At 35.7% G+C, this 19,833-nt stretch overlaps 1 protein-coding gene across 4 annotated transcripts in view; it reads left to right on the top strand.

Moving 5' to 3' along the window:
- Positions 1-19,833, top strand: part of GALNT3 (polypeptide N-acetylgalactosaminyltransferase 3) — a 43,274-nt gene that overhangs the window by 9,977 nt on the left and 13,464 nt on the right. For 2 of the 4 annotated variants that reach the window (XM_042994611.1, XM_042994612.1), the window contains exons 2-5: positions 445-535; positions 9,199-9,822; positions 13,921-14,093; positions 18,407-18,556. In XM_042994611.1, coding sequence (XP_042850545.1) covers positions 9,308-9,822; positions 13,921-14,093; positions 18,407-18,556 — 838 coding nt within the window. In that variant the 5' untranslated portion in view covers positions 445-535; positions 9,199-9,307. Of the gene's footprint in view, positions 1-444; positions 536-4,089; positions 4,169-9,198; positions 9,823-13,920; positions 14,094-18,406; positions 18,557-19,833 lie in introns of all 4 variants that reach the window. The other 2 variants (XM_042994613.1, XM_042994610.1) reach the window with 2 other exon arrangements.

The raw sequence follows: 19,833 nt of genomic DNA, 5'->3' as shown, positions 1-19,833 counted from the left end.
GGCTCACAAAGCAAAACATATTTATTATTTGGCCCTTTATGGAAAGTTTGCTGACACTTTTTCTAGAGAAGAATGGAAGCTGAGAGGTAGAGGATGAGTATGTACCCAGTGAGTTATAGCTAAGCTTGTAGAAAGGTGAATGCAAAGTGATAGCAATTGAGCAATTGCTCACTTGCTCCCCTATTCCCCTATCCCTTAAATTCTGGGCCCTCAAAAGGGAGAATGAGTAGAAATTGTCTACTACTCATGAGATTTGGGATTCTTTCATAAAAGGAATGTTCACTGGACTTAATTGTTTGCAACCTGAGTGCCCATCCTCCAGTTATATTCCATGTCAAGGCCCAGTACACCTCCCTTTTACTAAGATATTGAGAAAAACATTAATGAGGGAAGTCCCTGCATTAGTGAAAAAAAAAAAAAATCTGTGGTTGCTCTCCTTTGTAGGCCATTAAGATTGGCTCCTTGGTTTCAATGGAGATGATGGGATTCCATAGTAGCAGAAGACAAGTGGCAGCATTTAACCACCAAGGACAAAGTAGGTATCCACCATAATGGAAATCTGGGACATAGATATAATCAGAAGGCATTGTTTTGCAAATGTGATGAATGAAATAGATGGGCAGTACTACAGTATCACTTGTTGTATATACCAGAAAAAACTCTAGGCTTGGTGGCAAAAAGCATTGGCTTTAGTTGCCACAGTTGAGCATCATTACTTCTCACTCAGTTTCCAAACCCAAGTCAATTTACAGGCCCAGAGCCCTTTGATTGAAGTTGAGGCCAGTCTTGAAGGCTACACCATTGCTTCAAGCATACACCACAAATTTTCCTCAAAAGCCTTCCCCAAAGGGACCTATAGCCATTTATTAGAGAGGCTATGCTTTGGGAAAAAGAAAATACACTCAGACCTTTTGTACCAATTCCTATGGAGCCAAAATACCACTTGTGGCCCTCTAGTCATCATGTGGAGTTATAGCATTTAGGTAATAGGTGGAGTCTTAGCCAAAGTCTGACTCACAGGAGGGTCCAGCTGGTCAGCAGATCTACCCTGTGCTTATTTCCCCATTTCCTTAATATATAATTGGAGTAGACATCCTGGATAACTGGCAAAATCCTTATATTGGTTCTCTAAGTGTCATGGGTTGAGGACCGTTGTGATAAGAGAAGCTAAGTGGAAGACCTTAAAACTTGCCCTCCTTCTAAGATGGCAAATCAGAAAGAATACTATATCGAAGGGAATTGTTGAGCTCAGTGCCACCATCAAAGATTTGAAATAAGACTTGAGTTATCTATCACATCTCATTGAACTCACTTATTTGTCCTGTGCCCAAGTTGGATGGATCTTAAAGAATGAATGGACTGTTGTAAACTTAATCATTGGATGATTCCAAATGTGCTTGCTGAAACAGAATGTGGTGTCTTTACTTGATATGATCAACACTACCTCTGGCATTTGGTATGTAGCTATCGACTTGGTTAACTGCTTTTTCTCTGTACCAATTTACAAGGACCACCAAAAGCAATTTACTCTTTTTTTTTTAATTTTTTTTTTTCTCTTAACGGTTATTTTTGAGACAGAGAGAGACAGAACATGAACTGGGGAGGGTCAGAGAGAGAGGGAGACACAGAATCCGAAACAGGCTCCAGGCTCTGAGCTGTCAGCACAGAGCCCTACACGGGGCTCGAACTCACGGACCGTGAGATCGTGACCTGAGCTGAAGTCAGACGCTCAACGGACTGAGCCACCCAGGCACCCCAAAGCAATTTACTCTTATCTAGCTTGGCCAACATTGTATCTTCACAGTCTTGTCTCAGGGCCAGGTCAGTTCTCCTGTCCTAGAAATCTTAATTATCCCAACATCCCACAAGATATCACATTGGTTTACTATGTTGATAATATTATGCTGATTGTATTTGATGAGCAGAAAGTAGCAATTACTTTAGGTATCTTAGTGAAGCATATGAGAACCAGCGAGTGATCAGACTCACAAAAATTTAGGGGTGCCTCGGTAACATTTCTGGGCATTCAGTTGTCACTGTACTTAATAGGCCTTTTGTTTTTTGGTTTTTGTTTTTTGTGTTTTGGAGGCAATATTTTCTTCTCTCCTTCCCGTTTTCTTTCTTTCTTTTTTTTTTTTTTAACAAAATATTGCATAGAATTTGTTAGATATTAAGTTTACAATTTAGTCTTTAGGTAACTGAATATTATGTTGGGACTGTGTCAGAATTTGAAAAGTAATTCCCATTGTCCCTGGAGACAATGGCTGTTGGCATTCTGTGTCTCATTCCAGGGTTCCTCTTCACTTGTAATGAGGATGCTTGCATCTTGCTAGGTGCTTGTTTTCTTTTTCCACCGGAGTTCAAATGTGTGAGAAAGTGTGCATATGGAAACTGAGCAGTCAAAAGGGTAGACTATGCTGCTTATTGTCTCTCAGCTGTAAATTCATTCTCTTCTCCTGCTCTGTAATAATGGAGCGGGGCGGGGTGGGGGGGCGCTGTAAATCTGTAAATATTTCTCCTTTGCTGGCTGGCATGATGTTAATTAAGCCTTGTCAGTAGAGGGCACTGGAAGGATACTGAAAGTAGAAGATACTTTTCCTTCCTGGTTTCAGGGTGACTTTCTGGCTAGGCTCTTACTGAGCATATACCTTTTTCTCTACTTCTAGGCCTCCACATAGTTTTCTCTAGTGTTAGGTAACTGCATGGCACAGCTTTCTCTAGAGTTGGCACACCTCTGCCCCCTGCACTTTCTCCAGAGCTTGACTTGGACAGCAGGGTTGTACCCTGGAGTCATAGACATCATGGACCTGTTCCCCAGCCCAGGTCACTGCTCCATACACTCTTTGTTTAGCCTTATACATGTGCATATTGGGGACCCCACAAAACTGGGTTTCCAAGGCACCAACTACCCAAATTTTATCCTAGGCACCAACCTGCACCATATTGGCCCAGGCTATACATCAAAGTACACTACATTCCTGCAGAGCACAGCTTCTTAACTCCAGGTGCCATCAGCAGCCAGATGTTAGCATCGGCACCTAACAAGTTCCAGGGTTTGACATCTTCCTATGAATGGCTTCTTCTGGGACTCCACAGGTCAGATTTTGGGCAAGTTTCACTAGTGAGATACCTCTGTAACTTTTCCACTGTCAAGGAGCCAACACTGCTCTTTCTGTAGAGATCTCTGGATCTATGTGCTGGTGAGGGGAAGGTTCTTCCTTGGGCTCTCATCTCAGCCTTGTAGGTAGTGATTGCCCCTTATATCTATTCCTATATTATTTTGAATTTTTTTTTAACTCTCACTAACCAATTCCCTGTTACTCCAGTCCTCTCAGAATAATATATTATACTTTCCTTTTTCAAATCACTATGTAGTTTCTGTCTCCTTACTAATCCAAGAGCCATCAACTGTGTTTACAAAGTAAATAGACAGATCTTTTAAAAGGTAGTACTTCTACCCAGGAGAAGTACTAGTTAAGTGGGTAATCTGTGGGACCACTCAATTCACTCCTCAAAATTATGCCATAACCAATCAGTATATACCTTTCACAGGTGCAGATTCAATCACAGTAGCAGGAGAGAGAATATGTGAGCTTGCCTTCACCACCATATTACCCTCCCCTGCAAAGGGTAGGGCAGTTCCATAATTACTTGTATGCTCCAAATTGTGTAGAGTTGGCTGCTCTACAAATTAAGATCCTGTTCATAACCTTTCACCTTCAAAGATAATATTGTCAATAGAGATGCTTATCTGACCAGGTTTAGCTGAGAAGTTGGATGTGTGACCACACCCTTTTCAGTATTAAATAAAAGCAGTGCCTCTGAGTTGTTGGAGCTCAGCTCTGTTACCAGACTTTTTGTCACATAACCTGCAGATGACTTTTGTTCAGAAAGTCATCTTACTCTGTGACAGTTACATGCAGTTAGTTGTTCACTGGTGGCATTTTCCAGCCAGCCAGAGCAACCCCAGTTTGTTTTTCAGCTGGGATATTTGGGATATGTCTGCTGCTTCCTCCTGTGAGGGAGCATGTAGCCATCTCAGGGTAGTTTGCTTTGTATCAGTGTTTGTCCCTTGTCATACATCCACAGGTCACTTCCTGCTTAGAAGAATTTCAGGCAAGGGTGTGGAAATGGATTTAATCATAACCGAAACTAGCCAACCATAATAGTAAGTCACCGTGAAATTTGGTTTTACCAATAAATACAAGCAGAAATGACTTCCTGCCACCCCTCCATTCCCTAACTAGTAGATGAGAGGTGCTTAATAAAGTTTCTTCCCAAGCACGTAAGGTTTATTATTAGAGCAAGTTTTGTTGTTGTTTTGATTCGATTAGGAGATCTAGGTAATGTGTGGCAAAAATCAAATATGAATTAACTTACAGTAGTGTACTCTTCTTAATCTACAATCTATGCTACATTTTGGATATATAATTTTGTAATGTTTTGTTTTTTGTGATTACCCTTAATTTTTTATCGCATGCTTTAATTCATGCTGTAGCAAGCAAGTTTCATATACCAATTAGGCTTTGTGCCAGTTAAAGTCACCTGGAACCAGACCTTAAATCCCTGGAGCTGTAAAGGTTTGTTGTCACAAATATAGGAACAAGAAATGGAAAGAACTACTATCCTCTTATTTTATTAAATGTTACTTTCACATGCGGTTATGAAGTGTTCTGCTTTTCACTGCTTTAGAAGATTTCTTCAGTTGGAATATTTAAATTAAACTTACAACTTAACTAATGTCTTTGCAATGTGTCCTTTTCCACCTGGAAGGGACAACTGGACTAAAGATGGATCTTTTCCAGTTTGAATCTGCATGTAAACGACATCCTCAGGTGACTCTTTGTCACATTAAAGTTTGAGAAACTAGAGTCTACATAACTGAAAGCCACAGCTCTGTAGTTATTTTGATTTGTGATAGCTCAGTCTTTTCTGTTCAGATAGCAACATGTTTTTACCCTGGAGAATAACCCATTGGTTTTTAACCCAATCTCACAGACTGTTAGAATCATGCATATTGTTTTAGTCATTTTAAAGTATCATTATTTTGTGCATGTTTTAATTTATTATTAATGCCTTTTTGTAATGTCTACATATATTCTAGCATATAGATTGATAAGGCCTCTGAATATTAACTTTTTTCTAATTTTAGAAATTTATAATAATTTAGAGATCTTTGAATAGATCTTTGAATTTAAATTATTTTTTTTTTCTAGTTTAAAAAAACTATTTCATGATGTTAATCTCTCCTGTGAATCTGACCTTTAATAATTAGCAAATGACATTTTAGATAGGTGTGTTTAAAGGTTTTAGAAAGTACAATAAGACCTCTACCTGCTAATCATTTTTATATCCTGAATTTGCTGTTGTGCTGGTTTTTTTTTTTTTTTCATTTTTGAAACTTCTGAGTTTAATTGGAAGTTGAAATTAAGAGAAATTTGTTTTGTTTCATTGGCTGTTTTCACATAGGTCTTGACATTTGGTAAGTAGTGAGGCTTAGGAACGTGATGTTATTTCCAGGAATAGGAGTTAAGAATCCTGGTTTTGTTTAACTCATTCATTTATTGTATGGCTTTTGGATTATGTGTTTTATTGCGCAGAATCTGAGTTTTTCCATCTTTGTGATGGGAATAACATATTTTAAAAGTAATTTTACAACGCCATAATTTGTAGTAAAACCCCAATGTGTCATTTATATCAGCATTAACCTCTGAGCCTTTTCAGGAAACTTTGGGTCATTCTTGCTTTGGATTTCATCTTATCTCTCCATGTCAAAATAACTTTTGCTCATTTTATATCAGCATTCTATTTTGAAAAACCTGTCTTTGGAGTATCAGAAATTAATAGTGTGGTTGCTTTTGGTTAGGTGCAGTCATTTCCCTATCAAGTGCTAGTTTTGATTTGCCTAAAGTCTCGTGACCTACACCAGTGATTCTTAACCCTTGCCGCCCTTTAGAATTATCTGGAGAGCCTAAAATAACAACAAAAGCAGGACCTGGGCCCTGGCCCTAAAACAATTATATCAAACTCTCTAGAGGGGAGGCCTAAAGCACTCTTTTTAAAGAGCTTTCTGCTAAGTGTATCCAGAGTTGAAGACCGCTAAATAGAGATGCTTAATGTTGAGTGTAATTTATCATTAATGGAAGCCTAATATTGCACATTAGCAGCAAAGGACAGAAAAGTCATATAAAAATCCCTGGGAGATTCATTTCAGAATCTTCAAGTGATCAGCAATTGATAAAAGAAGACTATTCCCTTCTGAAATAATCTGAAAAGAGCAAAGCGTCATGTTCCTACTCTAGTAAACTCTGCCACTAAAAGGTCTCAATCTCTTAATCCTCCATTGTTAAAATCTACAATCTCCCAAAACACGTTCTGAAAACAGTTGTGTGGTATTTATTTTTATTTTTTTATTTTTATTTTCATTTTATATATAGAGAAAGCACACACAAGTGGGGTAGAGGGGCACAGGGAGGGAGAGAGAGAGAGAGAAAGAGAGAGAGAAAATCTCAAGCAGGTTCCACTCTCGGTGAGGAGCATGACATGGGGCTTGATTCCAGGATCCTGGAATCATGACCTGAGCCAAAATTGAGTTGGACCCTCAACTGACTGAGCCACCCCAGCGCTCCAGTGTGTGTGTGTGTGTGTGTGTGTGTGTGTGTGTGTGTGTGTGTGTTTATTTGACTCATTTGTCCAGAAAACCTTATGTGATACGAAGCTATTTGTAGTTCTTTCCTTAGGGTTTCCCCTTATCTCCTTACATTTAGAGTGTCATTTCTTGACCCTTGAAGATCTTATTTCAGATAACTTCAACTAAAAGCTTAGTATTGTTTTCAACGTAAATTTTAGTTAGCTAACATACAGTGCAATATTGGTTTCAGGAGTAAAAAACTTAATATTTAAAAAAAATTTTTTTTTAATGTTTATTTATTTCTGAGACAGAGACAGAGCATGAGTGGAGGAAGGGCAGAGAGAGAGGGAGACACAGAATCAGAAGCAGGCTCCAGGCTCTGAGCTGTCACCACAGAGCCCGACGCGGGGCTCAAACTCACAAACTGTGAGATTATGACCTGAGCCGAAGTTGGTCGCTCAACCGAGTGAGCCACCCAGGCGCCCCAAAAAGCTTAATATTTTAGATCAGACCTGAGTTTGAACACAGTTGGGAGAGTACTGCTTTTCCACTTAAACTGAATCATGTTGGCCAAGCCACTGAATCTATTTGACACTCAGTGTTTGTGGGCAAAATGGGAATGACTTCTCAAGATTATTGGAAGACTACATGAGAACCTGTGTAATATTAAAGTATCGGGGACCTAATCAGTATTTAACAAAAGTAAATTATTATTTTATTATTTCCGATAAATTAAATCTTGGTCCTTCTTTCCTTTTCCTGGTAAAAAAAATTTATTGGGTGCTCACTGTGTCACCGACATCATGAGTGCCAGAAAAACAACCAGGAGTAAGGGAGACATCATTTGTGTCCTTCATAAGCTTCCTTTGACTCCCTCATTAGAGACATCCTAAACTAAAACCTGCTAATTGAGTCACTTCTTCAGATAGGCACACACACAATGATAGGATTATTGCCCTATTGGTGAAGAATTCCATTCTTCTTTCTCATTCCCCAGCCTACCCTCTAATATGATTTTGGGCATATAGTATCTTGGGAAAACCATCACTGCTATGGAAATATTTAGTTTTGTCATCTCCCTTTACTGTATGCTTTCCCTGGACCCTTTCTTGTTTTATGTTGTATTAAAACATCCTAAGGGGACCAGCACATTCCTTCTCAAATGCCTAATCTAGCTTACATACATACACAGCAAGAATTGTATGGTTCTGAAACTACATTGTGTCTTCAAATAATGTAAAAAGTATACGAGGTCATTTTAATCCTTACATGAGGCTCTGAAAGCAACCAAAACTCAGATGTATTAGAATCTCATTTTTCTGGGCGGTATACATTATAATTGAATTATCTTTTGAAACCAAAGTGCCTATTCCATACATACATACATATCTTTCCAATTAGAAGTAGTATACAGAACTAACTATTCAAATTCTGCCTCTTCTGTTTATTTAGCTTAAAATTTTTTACTAAAGGCCAGAGAATCCATCTTAAAACTTGGCTTTTCAATTTTAAATTTAGCGGTATCTTTGGAAGAAAAACTGAATAAAGTGTCAAAGTTAGTTTTCACATCTATAAATTAAATTTTCCTTAAAATATGTTTAGAATGTAGGGAGAACAGGCATTCTCCTTCCCCTTTGTGCCTGCAAATTTGACTGAGTATAATGGTGCATGTTATGTAATTATATACTGAAACCCCTTCATATTATATTTTTTAAAACATCGTGAAGAAAATCAGGCTGTCATCGATGTTCTCTTTTTTCCTTTTCCTTTCTTTTGCTTCTGGTAGCCCATATTAGAGTTTAGTAAACATGTTGTCTATTCTTAGGGTAGACACTGTTGCCTCTTTAGAGTCACTTCAAGTAAAAAGCTTAGTGCCATCTTCTTTTTGTTATTAGATTTTATTATTTGTGTGAACTATAGAAAATAGCTGTGGTATAACACCTTAGACACTCTTAATTTTCTACTCTTCAGTAGAAAGAAGAGTGGTTCTGTCAGGATTCACAAGTATTATCAGGTGAATAAATTTGAGAGTGTGCCAGTTTACTTGTTAAAACTACTTATAATCTTAACTGGTTTAGTTGGAATAGAGGTGCATAAGTTGAGGACAAACTCCATAAAATAAAAGCCACTATTTTAGATGTATGCCTAACAGTACCTATCAGTATACCTACGCTTTCTTACGGATTTCCCCCTTTCTTTATAATCAATGCAATGAAGTCCTTTGGCCCCTTGGTCATTGAGTTAAGGTTTCTTTTTTTTTTTTAAAGAAACTCTAAATATGTTTATAAAAATAATTGTATGCATATCATATAATAAATATTAGCCACGGTTTACAAGGTATTTTTTATTGGAGAGAAATCTCTAATATATCCTCAATAGATTATAGCTAATTATGGCAAATGTGTTCTTCCAAAAGTGTAAATTTCTTGAGGGCAAGATATCTTTGTATTTTTCTTAACCATAAGAGTACAGTTGTTTGTAGCTTATGTTGTTGGTTGAATGAATCAATTGAACCATGCCTATAGGAATGATTAGCTACTAATGCCATTTATCATTTCCATTTATAGGTATTACCATTTAATGAAACCTTCTTGCCAGCAAATCTATGATAAAAAATATAAGTAACAGAGGAAACTATAACTGTTATTTGTCAAGTGGGAAGCTTTTAATGTCAGAATGGCTCACCTAAAACGACTAGTAAAATTACATCTTAAAAGACATTATCATAAAAAGTTCTGGAAACTTGGGGCAGTAATTTTTTTCTTTATAATATTTTTGATTTTAATGCAAAGAGAAGTAAGTGTTCAATATTCCAAAGAGGAATCACGGATGGAAAGAAACATAAAAAACAAAAACAAGATGTTTGATTTAATGATAGAAGCTGTAAACAATATTAAAGATGCAATGCCAAAAATGCAAATAGGAGCACCGGTCAGGCAAAACATTGATGCTGGTGAGAGACCCTGTTTGCAAGGATATTATACAGCAGCAGAATTGAAACCTGTTCTTGACCGCCCACCTCAGGATTCTAATGCACCTGGTGCTTCTGGTAAAGCATTCAAGACAACCAATTTAAGTATTGAAGAGCAGAAGGAAAAAGAACGTGGAGAAGCAAAACACTGTTTTAATGCTTTTGCAAGTGACAGGATTTCTCTACACCGAGATCTTGGACCAGACACTCGACCTCCTGAGTATGTTAAACAATATTCATTGTTTACTGTTTAACATTAGAGTTTGCAGGGGAGGGGCATTAGCTAAGGAATTTGCTTGTTCTGTAGTAACTCTCTGAGGCAAAATATCAGCAATTGCTGTTTAATTTAATTATGTTTGCTTATTATTATTGAGGCTTTCCATATCTATGCTTGGTGAGGCATTGCAGATGTAGAAGGTTGTTACCTTACAAATTAGGAGACTAAATTTTAGATCTGATTTCTGTAGAACCACAAGGAAATTCTTAATTCTTAGATGCTTTAGTTTTCTAATTTATTAAGAAGGGCATATTGGGCAATTTTATGGGAGATGTGGGAGGCAGAGGAGCTGTTTCTGTTCCTCTGTGTGTTGCTGTAGAATAAAAATGTTTAAAAAGTGCCGAGATTTTGGAGCTGTTAGATAAGAATTTTCTATGAACTAAGTCACAGACTTTGTGGCTACTTTCAGTACTGTAATTGTATTTCAGAATGCCTTGTAACCTTTTGTAATCTTTCTTTTAAAGAACAATATTGTTAAATTGCTAATTCGATTATGATTTTTTTTCTCTAGAGTTTTGTTGAATAAGTTATCATATGTATAGAATTGTCTCTCTTTAGCTTCTAAGAGGCCAACATTGCCTTTTATGTCCCTTTGTTTACATGGTATCTCAAGTACACAGTATTTTTATTCTGGTTTCCCTCCAGTTCCAACTATGCTCTGTCCATTGTTATCTTTGAGGTGGTGTTCAAGTGTTCTATTTGAATTCAAATAACTAAAATAAATTCCAGCAGTTTTCAAACCGTTTGTTGATTTGTTGAAAGTATGAGATAAACCGTAAGCAAGCAATGCCTACATATTTTGCTTCCTGGTTATAATAGAATTACATTTGGAAATGCATCTGAAGAAAAGAACTTTGATAGACTTAGGTCGATGGCTTCACTCCTATTTTTCTAGATGTATGATCATGAATACTTGCTCTAACTAAGAGTCCCTTAATATTGAAGTTGGGTAGATTAGATTTCTGTCTCTCTATTGTAATCTGTGTGATTCAAGATTAAGGTGCTAAACATTTTTAAGTGAATGTGTGAAGAAACAAATGAATGTCCATAAAATATTCTACCTTTATAACAAGGCACAGAATAGTTCTTTTCTTATGTTAATAGTTAAAATGCAGTATTGCATTTGACTGATTTGGGGAGAGGTCTTGACTGAAAAGCAATCCACATCACAAATCAAGAAGCATAATTTTTATTCTTTGACATGACAGTCAATGTCAGCTCAAGACAAGTTTTTTTTTTCCCCAATATAGCATTGAGGAACTACAATAATATTCAATAATGAAATCATTGTAAGTGAAAAACAACGAGGTACTTAAAGTAAAGAACCTTTTTTGGATAAGAATTGGATACCTAGAACTGTGAAGAATTGGTGAAGATTTAACACTTTCTTACTTTAAATTTAACTTATATCAGCAAGGAACACATTTTCTGAAGAATTGCTGGTCATTTCCATGCTCATTGAAAATATAGATCCAGTGTCTCTCAAAGTCAGATGGTCATGTGATTGATAATTTAAGTACATATCTATATGCCAAATTTTACAAATGGTTTGAGTATAAGCAGTCAGTTTGGCAAGTTATTTAATTTCACTACTTTAAGTGACATGTAAAACAATATCTAAAGCTTAAGTTTAATTTTTTTTATTGTTTCAGAATAAATGAGGTTTATGAAATCATACTGTGAAATTGTATCACTTGCATTAATGCTATAACATGACACCTTTACTTGATGTTAACAGTTATCAGTTAAGCAAAGAAATCCTAGCTTGAACTTAGGAAAGCTTTGTAAGAATAAAGTGATCACATTTCATTAATGTGAATTTTTGTGAATTTTTGAATTTAAAATTTCGAAACCTTTTTGTAATTATTAATATTAGTCACATGACAAGTAAATGTATGTGAGGTTTTTTGGTTTTTTTTTTTTTTTTAATCCTAACACCCCATACAAATGCTTCTAAGACAATAAATCATAAGGTTTTTGGTGGTTTTTTTTTTTTTTAAGAAAAACAGCATGGAGTTTTTAAATAATGTTTACTTTTAATTTATGTTGGTTTGCAAACCTTTATGTCTTAAAAATACAAGCTTATATTTAGTCATACATTTCTGTGTAATTGTAAGTCAAGACCAATTGTGAATAGGTAGTTTGTGTTTGGACCTTACTTCTAATTGGCAGTTTATCCAAAATTCACTTTAAAATATATCATTTGCTTTCATCTGTCAGTGAGGATGAATGTCATTATTTGCTTCTGACTATGCATGTATATTTGAAATCATGAAGGCACAAAGAGAGCAAAATCACTTTCACTCATAACCTTTGCTTCCTTTTCTTACTCAACAGTGTTGACACACTCTATTAATACTTTATCCTCAACCTAATTCCTTGTTTATCCCTACTAATATTCCACCCTAAAGGCAGCCTCTCAGAATAGTATCTGAAACATTCAAACTGAGGTATGGCTGTAAAAGTGAATAATGAGAACATACAGGATATCTTTCTTTGGGTGGCTTTCCCAGGCCTCTAGGGTCATACTGGGGGCTCTGTTTCCCTCACAGAGCATTTGAAGTGTGTTAGTTTCTTATCTCCATAAGTGAATGATTTGCTTCCTATCTTTGGGTTTGAACAGCACTGTTTGATTGTTCACACGCTGTATTTATAGTGCCTTTTGAGTGGGAGGATTTTATATTCTGCTGTCTAAAATTGTATAACCATTTATGATTTTTAAGTGAACTTAAAGATTATTTATTTTTACCATAGACCACACATATTTTATGTCCCAGGGTTACTCTGATTTTACAGTGTTTTGAAACCCTCTACTCTGTTATATCTTTGGATCCTCACCTCAACTCAGTAGGTGAGAGACTGTGGTCAGCTTCAGTCTCAAAGGCTGGGTACTGTACAGATCCACTCATACCCAACAGCTTCTTATGAAGATTATTTTCATTGAGGAAGATATTATTATAAAAATAAATTCAAGATCAATTTGTAACTAATGTGTTTAGCTAATGGTTAGTACCATTAATCAGCCAAAAACGACTTAGGGTCTATCTCCTTGTGCCTATCAATGTTTCATATGGCAAAAAGATCACATGACTTTTAACAGGGATTTAGGATTTTATGTAAAATTTTTAAGTTTAGTATTTTAAAATGCTAGGTCTTATTTAATTAAACTCTAGATCAGGTTACTGGAGCAAAATCTTTAACACAACATTGTTGGTATATGGTAGCAACTTAGTAAGTCTTGCTGAATTGTGAGCATCATAAAAAAAATAGATTTTATAGTAAGCCATTTTTTTCTCTTTTGGTTCAAGTAGAGATTAAGTAAATTGATTTAAAAACTTGAAAAATATTACATACTTAGGAAAGTAAGAATCCCTACGAAGATGAATATTCATTTAATAAAGTTGCACTGTTTAAAGTTTATTTATTTTTGAGAGCTACAGTGTGTGCGTGCACACATGCACAGAGAGTGGCAGAGAGAGTGGGAGAGAGAGAATCCCAAGCTGGTTCCATGCTGTCAGCATGGAGCCTAATGCAGAGCTTGATCCCACAAACCACGAGATCATGAGCTGAAAGCAAGAGTTGGACACTTAACTGACTGAGCCACCCAGGTGCCCCTGAAGTTGCACTGTTAAAAAAAATTGGAGGTAATAAGAAAAATGGATGATTTCTACAAGGGGGGGGGGAGAAAAATTGGTTTTTATTTGAGCGATTACAAGTGTTTGCCATTGTTATAGGTTATCTCGTTTGTAGGTTATATTTTCTATTTAAAATGCTATTTGTATTTGAAATTATATTGTTGAGAAAACTTACAATAGCACGTTTTAATCCTTGACCTGGAATCTGTATCAGTGGACATGATCTCTGTGTAAAAAATTTTGTTTTGATTTGCATTTGCATAGCATTAAGATCAACTTACATAGAAAAAAATTGTCTGCTATTGTTTCTATGGTGATAATGGTTAAATAATAATTTTAGTAATGGCATAGCTCTGAAATAAAGTAATAAAATTCATAATTGTTCTACTTCTTTGACTTCTTCTAGATGTATTGAACAAAAATTTAAGCGCTGTCCTCCCCTGCCTACCACCAGTGTCATAATAGTTTTTCATAATGAAGCCTGGTCCACGCTGCTTAGAACTGTCCACAGTGTGCTTTATTCTTCCCCTGCCATACTGCTGAAGGAAATCATTTTGGTGGATGATGCTAGTGTAGATGGTAAGAAAGCACATGCAAATTAGGTTGTTTTCCAAGTAAATCCATGTGATGTTGTCCAAAGTCTATTTGATTGTATTGTACTCTCTGTATGCAACGCCCCCCCCCCCCCGCTTGAATATAATACCTTGGATGATGGGTATGATGGATGAGAGTAGAATTCAAAGGTATCTATATTTAAATATTTTAAAGTTCAGAAATGTTTGAAGTACCATGACTTCTAACTTTGTGGTCCTCAATGTGAGACTTTTATTGTAAGGCATAGTGGTTAAGAACACAAACTTGAGCCTTGAGTCAGGCTGCCTTGGTTTGAATCCCAGTTCTGGTCCTATCCTGCTGTGTAACTTGGACAAATTACTTAACCTTTTTATGCCTCAGTTTCTTTATCTGTAAAATGGGGAAAATGCCATATTTCATTGAATTTATTGCACATCATTAGTTTATTTTTTAAATTTTTATCTTTTCATCATTAGTTTACATACCGCTAGAATAAAAAACCCTCACAACCAATGACACTAAGATGCCATTGATTATAATAAGTATCTAATGGTGCAGCTTAGAATTGAGGAAATACATAAATGATACATAACTCCTAGGATTGTTTTGAAGATTAGATGAGTTAATATAAATAATACATTAATTAATAATATAAATGAGTAGTTAAAAATCATTAAAGAGTCACTACATCCTGTTTTATTTTGGCTGCTAAGTATTTCAATATTGTTTACAAAGTTAGCTGAATTCTTTAATGAATTTCTACTTAAAATTACAAATCAACGGTCAGTTACTAAATTGTACATTTTAAATTGGAATTGCAAGGCTAATCAGACAAATGCCCTAATTTGCTAAGTTTTCAAACATTATGAGTATTTTAAAAACCAAACAGATATAGATTATTTCAATGATCACAAAATTTATTCCTGAATTAGTTGAGTTCGGAGCCTGATTCTTTAAGGTCAAATTCTCACTCCAATACTAACTAGCTGTTTCCTCATCTGTAAAATGGGGATAGTGATACTCTTTCATCTATCCGAAAGCAACATCTGTTTTGAGATAAACCATTACTTTATGTGCCATGAAAAAAGAAAAAAATACTGCTTATTAAGTGACATGTCATCAATAACAAGATGTATCCAGACTTAAGAAATGATAATAAGTGAATAAAGCATAAAATTACTAACCTGGCTTATTTAATATTCTACATACAATCCTAAACATTTCTTTAACTTCAAAATAAAATATCATGAGTGAATTGAGATTGTTTTCAAGTTAAGTATCATCTAGGTGGAATAAGTTTGCTTATCTCCAGAGATGTTTGACATGGATGTGAAATGTATTCACTAAATGGGGAAGTTTTATAATTCAAGTTCCCTGCATATGGGTACACAGTACTGGATCAGAGATTTGAATCTCCACTCCTCTTACCCAGGTTATAACACCACTTAATTGTAACCAACTGATTTATTTACTGCTTGAAATGTTATGATTTTTTTTTTTTTAATTCTTGGTCTGTAGTCCATAGAGGTGTGTTTTCCCCCCCATGTTTATGTATTTGTTTTGAGAGAGAGAGAGAGAGAGAGAGAGAGAACACAAGCAAGAGGGGGGCAGACAGAAAACGAGAGAGAAAGAGAATCCCATGCAGGCTCTGCACTGGCAGCACAGAGCCCGATGCAGGGCTCAATCTCATGAACCATGAGATCATGAACTGAGCTGAGATCAAGAGTGGGACGCTTAACTGAGTGAATCACCCAGGCGCCCCTGCATCCATAGTTTTAAGTGACATTTGATTAAGTTCTGCATGTCTCTCATATGTTGTATTGTAAAAAGAAAAGAAAAGAAAATCGCTCTTTGGTTTTTTGAGCTTTCTTCTCAGATGGTTTTTGTTTGATTTTTCAAGCAGTGAGAAATTAGGGTCACAGTAAGGCTACTTGTAATAAGCCTTCAGTTGAAGGTAACTTCTATTATTGCTCAAACAAAATTAATAGAATTAAAGGAAATCAGAAAGAAAAGTGATATCCAATCATAATCTTCCTATTTAATTTTAATTTTGCTTTTTCTCTCTTGATCGCTGTCTAAATAAACATAGAATGTTTACCTAGTTACATCCATGTCAGAAATCCAATTTTGAAATCTGACATTTTCATATAGTATTATTAGCCCATTTCTTTTACCTTCAAAACTTTATTTTTAATGACCATGATGGACTAGATGCATTTTACTTATTTTACCATTCACCTTCACTCACCCCACCCTGTTAGTATATATCACACTGTAATGAATATCCTTTCTTTTGAATTGTATCTTTGGGTAAGTTAGACTGCTTGGTCAAAGGGTCTGAATATTTTAATTCTTTATAGCATTGGCAATGAACTTGCAACAGTTTTCTTGGTGAGGAATCTTTTTGCATCCTAATGTAATTAATTTGTCTTATTGAATCAAAGATTTAATGAGTACCCGCTATAGAAAATGTGTTCCTAGTTGTTGTAAAGGAGCTTGTGATGTAGAAACTATAGTCCCTGGTTTCAATTGGTTTAGGAAAGAGCAGCATAATATGTGGATAATCAAGTGACAAAGAGATAGTTAAGTCCTAGTGACAGCAAAACAAGACAGTCAACATTTTCAGAGCATGGGCCATGTGGTAAGCCTTGTCTTAAATGCACAGCAATCTTTCATTTTTATACTCTCAGCAATCCCTTGTAAGGGTAAATGCTATTATCCCCATCTTATAGATAAACTGAGGTCCAAGTAAAATAAAATAACTTACCAAAAGTCACTCAGCTAAAAGTAATGGTGCTATAAATAAATAAACCCAGGAGGTCTGATTTCACAGCTTTGTGCTCTTAACCTTGCAAAAATACAGGTATGGATGGGGCTTGAATTTAAGGGGCAGATAAAAATTTATAGGAAGTTTGGAAGTTGTGGGTCAATAAAAAATTCTTTAACGACTCAAACAGTGGGACAGTTTATTGAAGGAATCTATAGTGACTCCATTAAAAAAGATTCAATCCCCATTAAAGCCTTTGAAATGTTTTTATACAAGTTTCTATTTTATAAATCTATGATTAAGGCAGAAATATCCATGATTTATATTTTAAGAGAAGTTACAATCCTGCTTGTCTTTCAGAGAATTAATTCTGAGGTTCTTAGAAGGTATGAAAAAGTTAGCCTATTATTTTGAGGCAACAATGCTTAGATTTATTGTCCACAGAAGTTGTTCCTGAACTCTCACTTCCTTTATGAATGTTTAAACTTTGAATAAGCAACTCTTTTATCTGTACCACTGGAGAACTGAAAAAATATATATATAATCATAGATAAAGTCATCTATGTTTGCTTCTGGAATCAGGCAGAAGCAAACATCTACCCTAGGACATTTACTGATGTTCTCAGCATTCCCAGATCTTTTTGAGGCTGTGCTATGGGCCCAAGAAGGCCACCTGAAGAAACACATTGTATACTCAACAAAGAATCAAGAATTTATTGGTGAAAAAAGCAGACTTAAGAACTTGTTTCAAAATACGAACAACACTTGACTGACATGATTAATGTGTTTTCTTTTACCTACTGTTTTAATTCTTGCTTATCATGTCTCATCCAAATTGGAATGTTGAATATCTTAAATTATATACCCATTAATAAGATTTAGCCTGTTTTTAGCTCCATTCCTAACCTACATGCTCCTTTCTTCTTTCATATTTTTACTGGAAAAAATTCTGTGTCAGCAGACTCCAAAGCTTTCAAAAATTTTATGCTGACTCTTTGTAAAAATATTCCTAAACTGCTGTAGCCTTGGGCTTTCCTATTTGCCATTTTCCTCATCATTTTTGTTTTAAATTATTGTGATCACTGCCTAAGTATCAGAGAATCCTTTTGATACTTGGCATTTTTCTTTAAATTTCCAGACTTAAATTCCAATTTTAAAATGTGTCAAATATCTTTTTGGCCAAATTCAGTTTCCTTCACTCCCTTAGCTAGTTTTCTCAGACCCCTAAATGTGCCTTCTTAACTCCTGGGTCTACTCCATTTGAAGTCTCTCCCCTCCCCACAAAATATATTTATTGATATTGCATGTACAGGATAAGTCAGTGTTACCACAGTATGTGTTATAGTTGTTCAGAAGTTAAGATTTGCATATATAGCTATTGTTTTTCTTTGAAGAGTTAAAGATACAATTTCGTCTTAATGGAAGGATGTGTGCAACTGTTAAGATGACGAATGTGGAGATATTGCCCTGTGGTTTCTTCATTTGCTTTCATGTGTTCATATATGAAAATAAACCTAGGAAGAGTTAATCCTGATATTTTTTTTTCTTACAGAGTACTTACATGATAAACTAGAGGAATATATAAAACAATTTTCTATAGTAAAAATAGTTAGACAAAGAGAGAGAAAAGGTCTGATCACTGCCAGGTTGCTAGGAGCAACAGTTGCAACAGCTGAAACCCTCACATTTTTAGATGCTCACTGTAAGTATATATGTATAGACGTAGTTGTAACATTTTCCCCTCTGCTTCCCTCTAACTTAAAAAGTGAAGAAGGCTTTTCTTTAAATAACTAATTGTATTTTCTTTAACATCATTTTCAGCTGATGCTTATAGCAATGACAGCCTAAGCAGGTTATAGCTCTGGGTAGGAGCCTCCTTTCACTTACATGGAGTTAGGCTCCTTAACTTCAGTATCTTCCCTTCAGCGACCAGCTTTCCCAGCGAGTTATCCTTGCTTGGGATTTTTTTCAGATACTCATTGTGTCCACCACCCCCGCCCCCCGCAATGTTTTTCCTTATTATTATTGATTCTTATAGTTTAAAATGAATGAAAGTTTTAAGTGTAAGCAATTTTATCTTTAAACTTTGTCCTGGTACTGATACTTTCAATTTCTATATTTCCACTCTTTTTTCAAAGATTTGCACACTCCTCTTGTGCTAAGTTAGAGGTGTCCCCTTCCAGCTTTTTCTGGTATCTTTTCTACGAATAGTATCAATTTTTGTTTTTGTTGCTACTGTCTTTTTTTTTTTTTTTTTGCCCTTTATTTTTAGTGGTTTTGTTCTCTAGTGTCAATGATTTTAAAGTATTTAGAAAGTATTTTTAGAGTAAATTTTAATGGGCATGTTAGGGATCATCAAAATGTCCCTTAGTCCTTCAGCTTTAGATTTAGTGGATTATACTTTGTATGACTGTTTTGTTTTGAATTGAACTGACTAGCCCTTAGATTATGTTTGACCCAGCAAATGGTTTTGGTCCTATGCTAATTTTTCTAGGAGGACTTTTGGATTTGTTTGAGTCTCTTCAGAGTTTTCATATCCAGTACTCCCTTAATACCTGGCCCTCAAATGAAGAGAGGTCTATAGGTAATCCAAGGGAAGCATTTTGAAAAGGAAATGGTTCATTCTCCAATATTTCCTCTCCTGGTCCAAAATTCCAATTATGTCACACTGGGCATTCTTCCTCTGAGGCAAATGTATCTGATGATCCTCCTTGATGCCAAGTGGTCCTCCTAATAACTGCCAAACTCTGCCTGATGGGGAGACCTGGGTAGGACTGAGTCTCCTGAACTCTGTGTATTAAGTGAGCCTGGCCCCCAGCCAGGACCCAGACTTTGTATGGCATTCCTTTGCCCCCACTTTCCATTAGGGCTGGTCCTTCTCCAACTGCTGACATCAGAATATTCTGACTCGTTGGCTTATTTTCTCCTAAGACTCAGAGAAATGAAGATTTTGTTACTATACCTTACTGAGGGAGACAA

This window comes from Panthera tigris, chromosome C1 (genome assembly GCF_018350195.1).
Source record: "Panthera tigris isolate Pti1 chromosome C1, P.tigris_Pti1_mat1.1, whole genome shotgun sequence".
In the NCBI taxonomy this organism is placed as follows: domain Eukaryota; kingdom Metazoa; phylum Chordata; class Mammalia; order Carnivora; family Felidae; genus Panthera; species Panthera tigris.
Note: the sequence above shows the minus strand (reverse complement) of the source record. Positions and strands in the feature narration are given on the sequence as shown.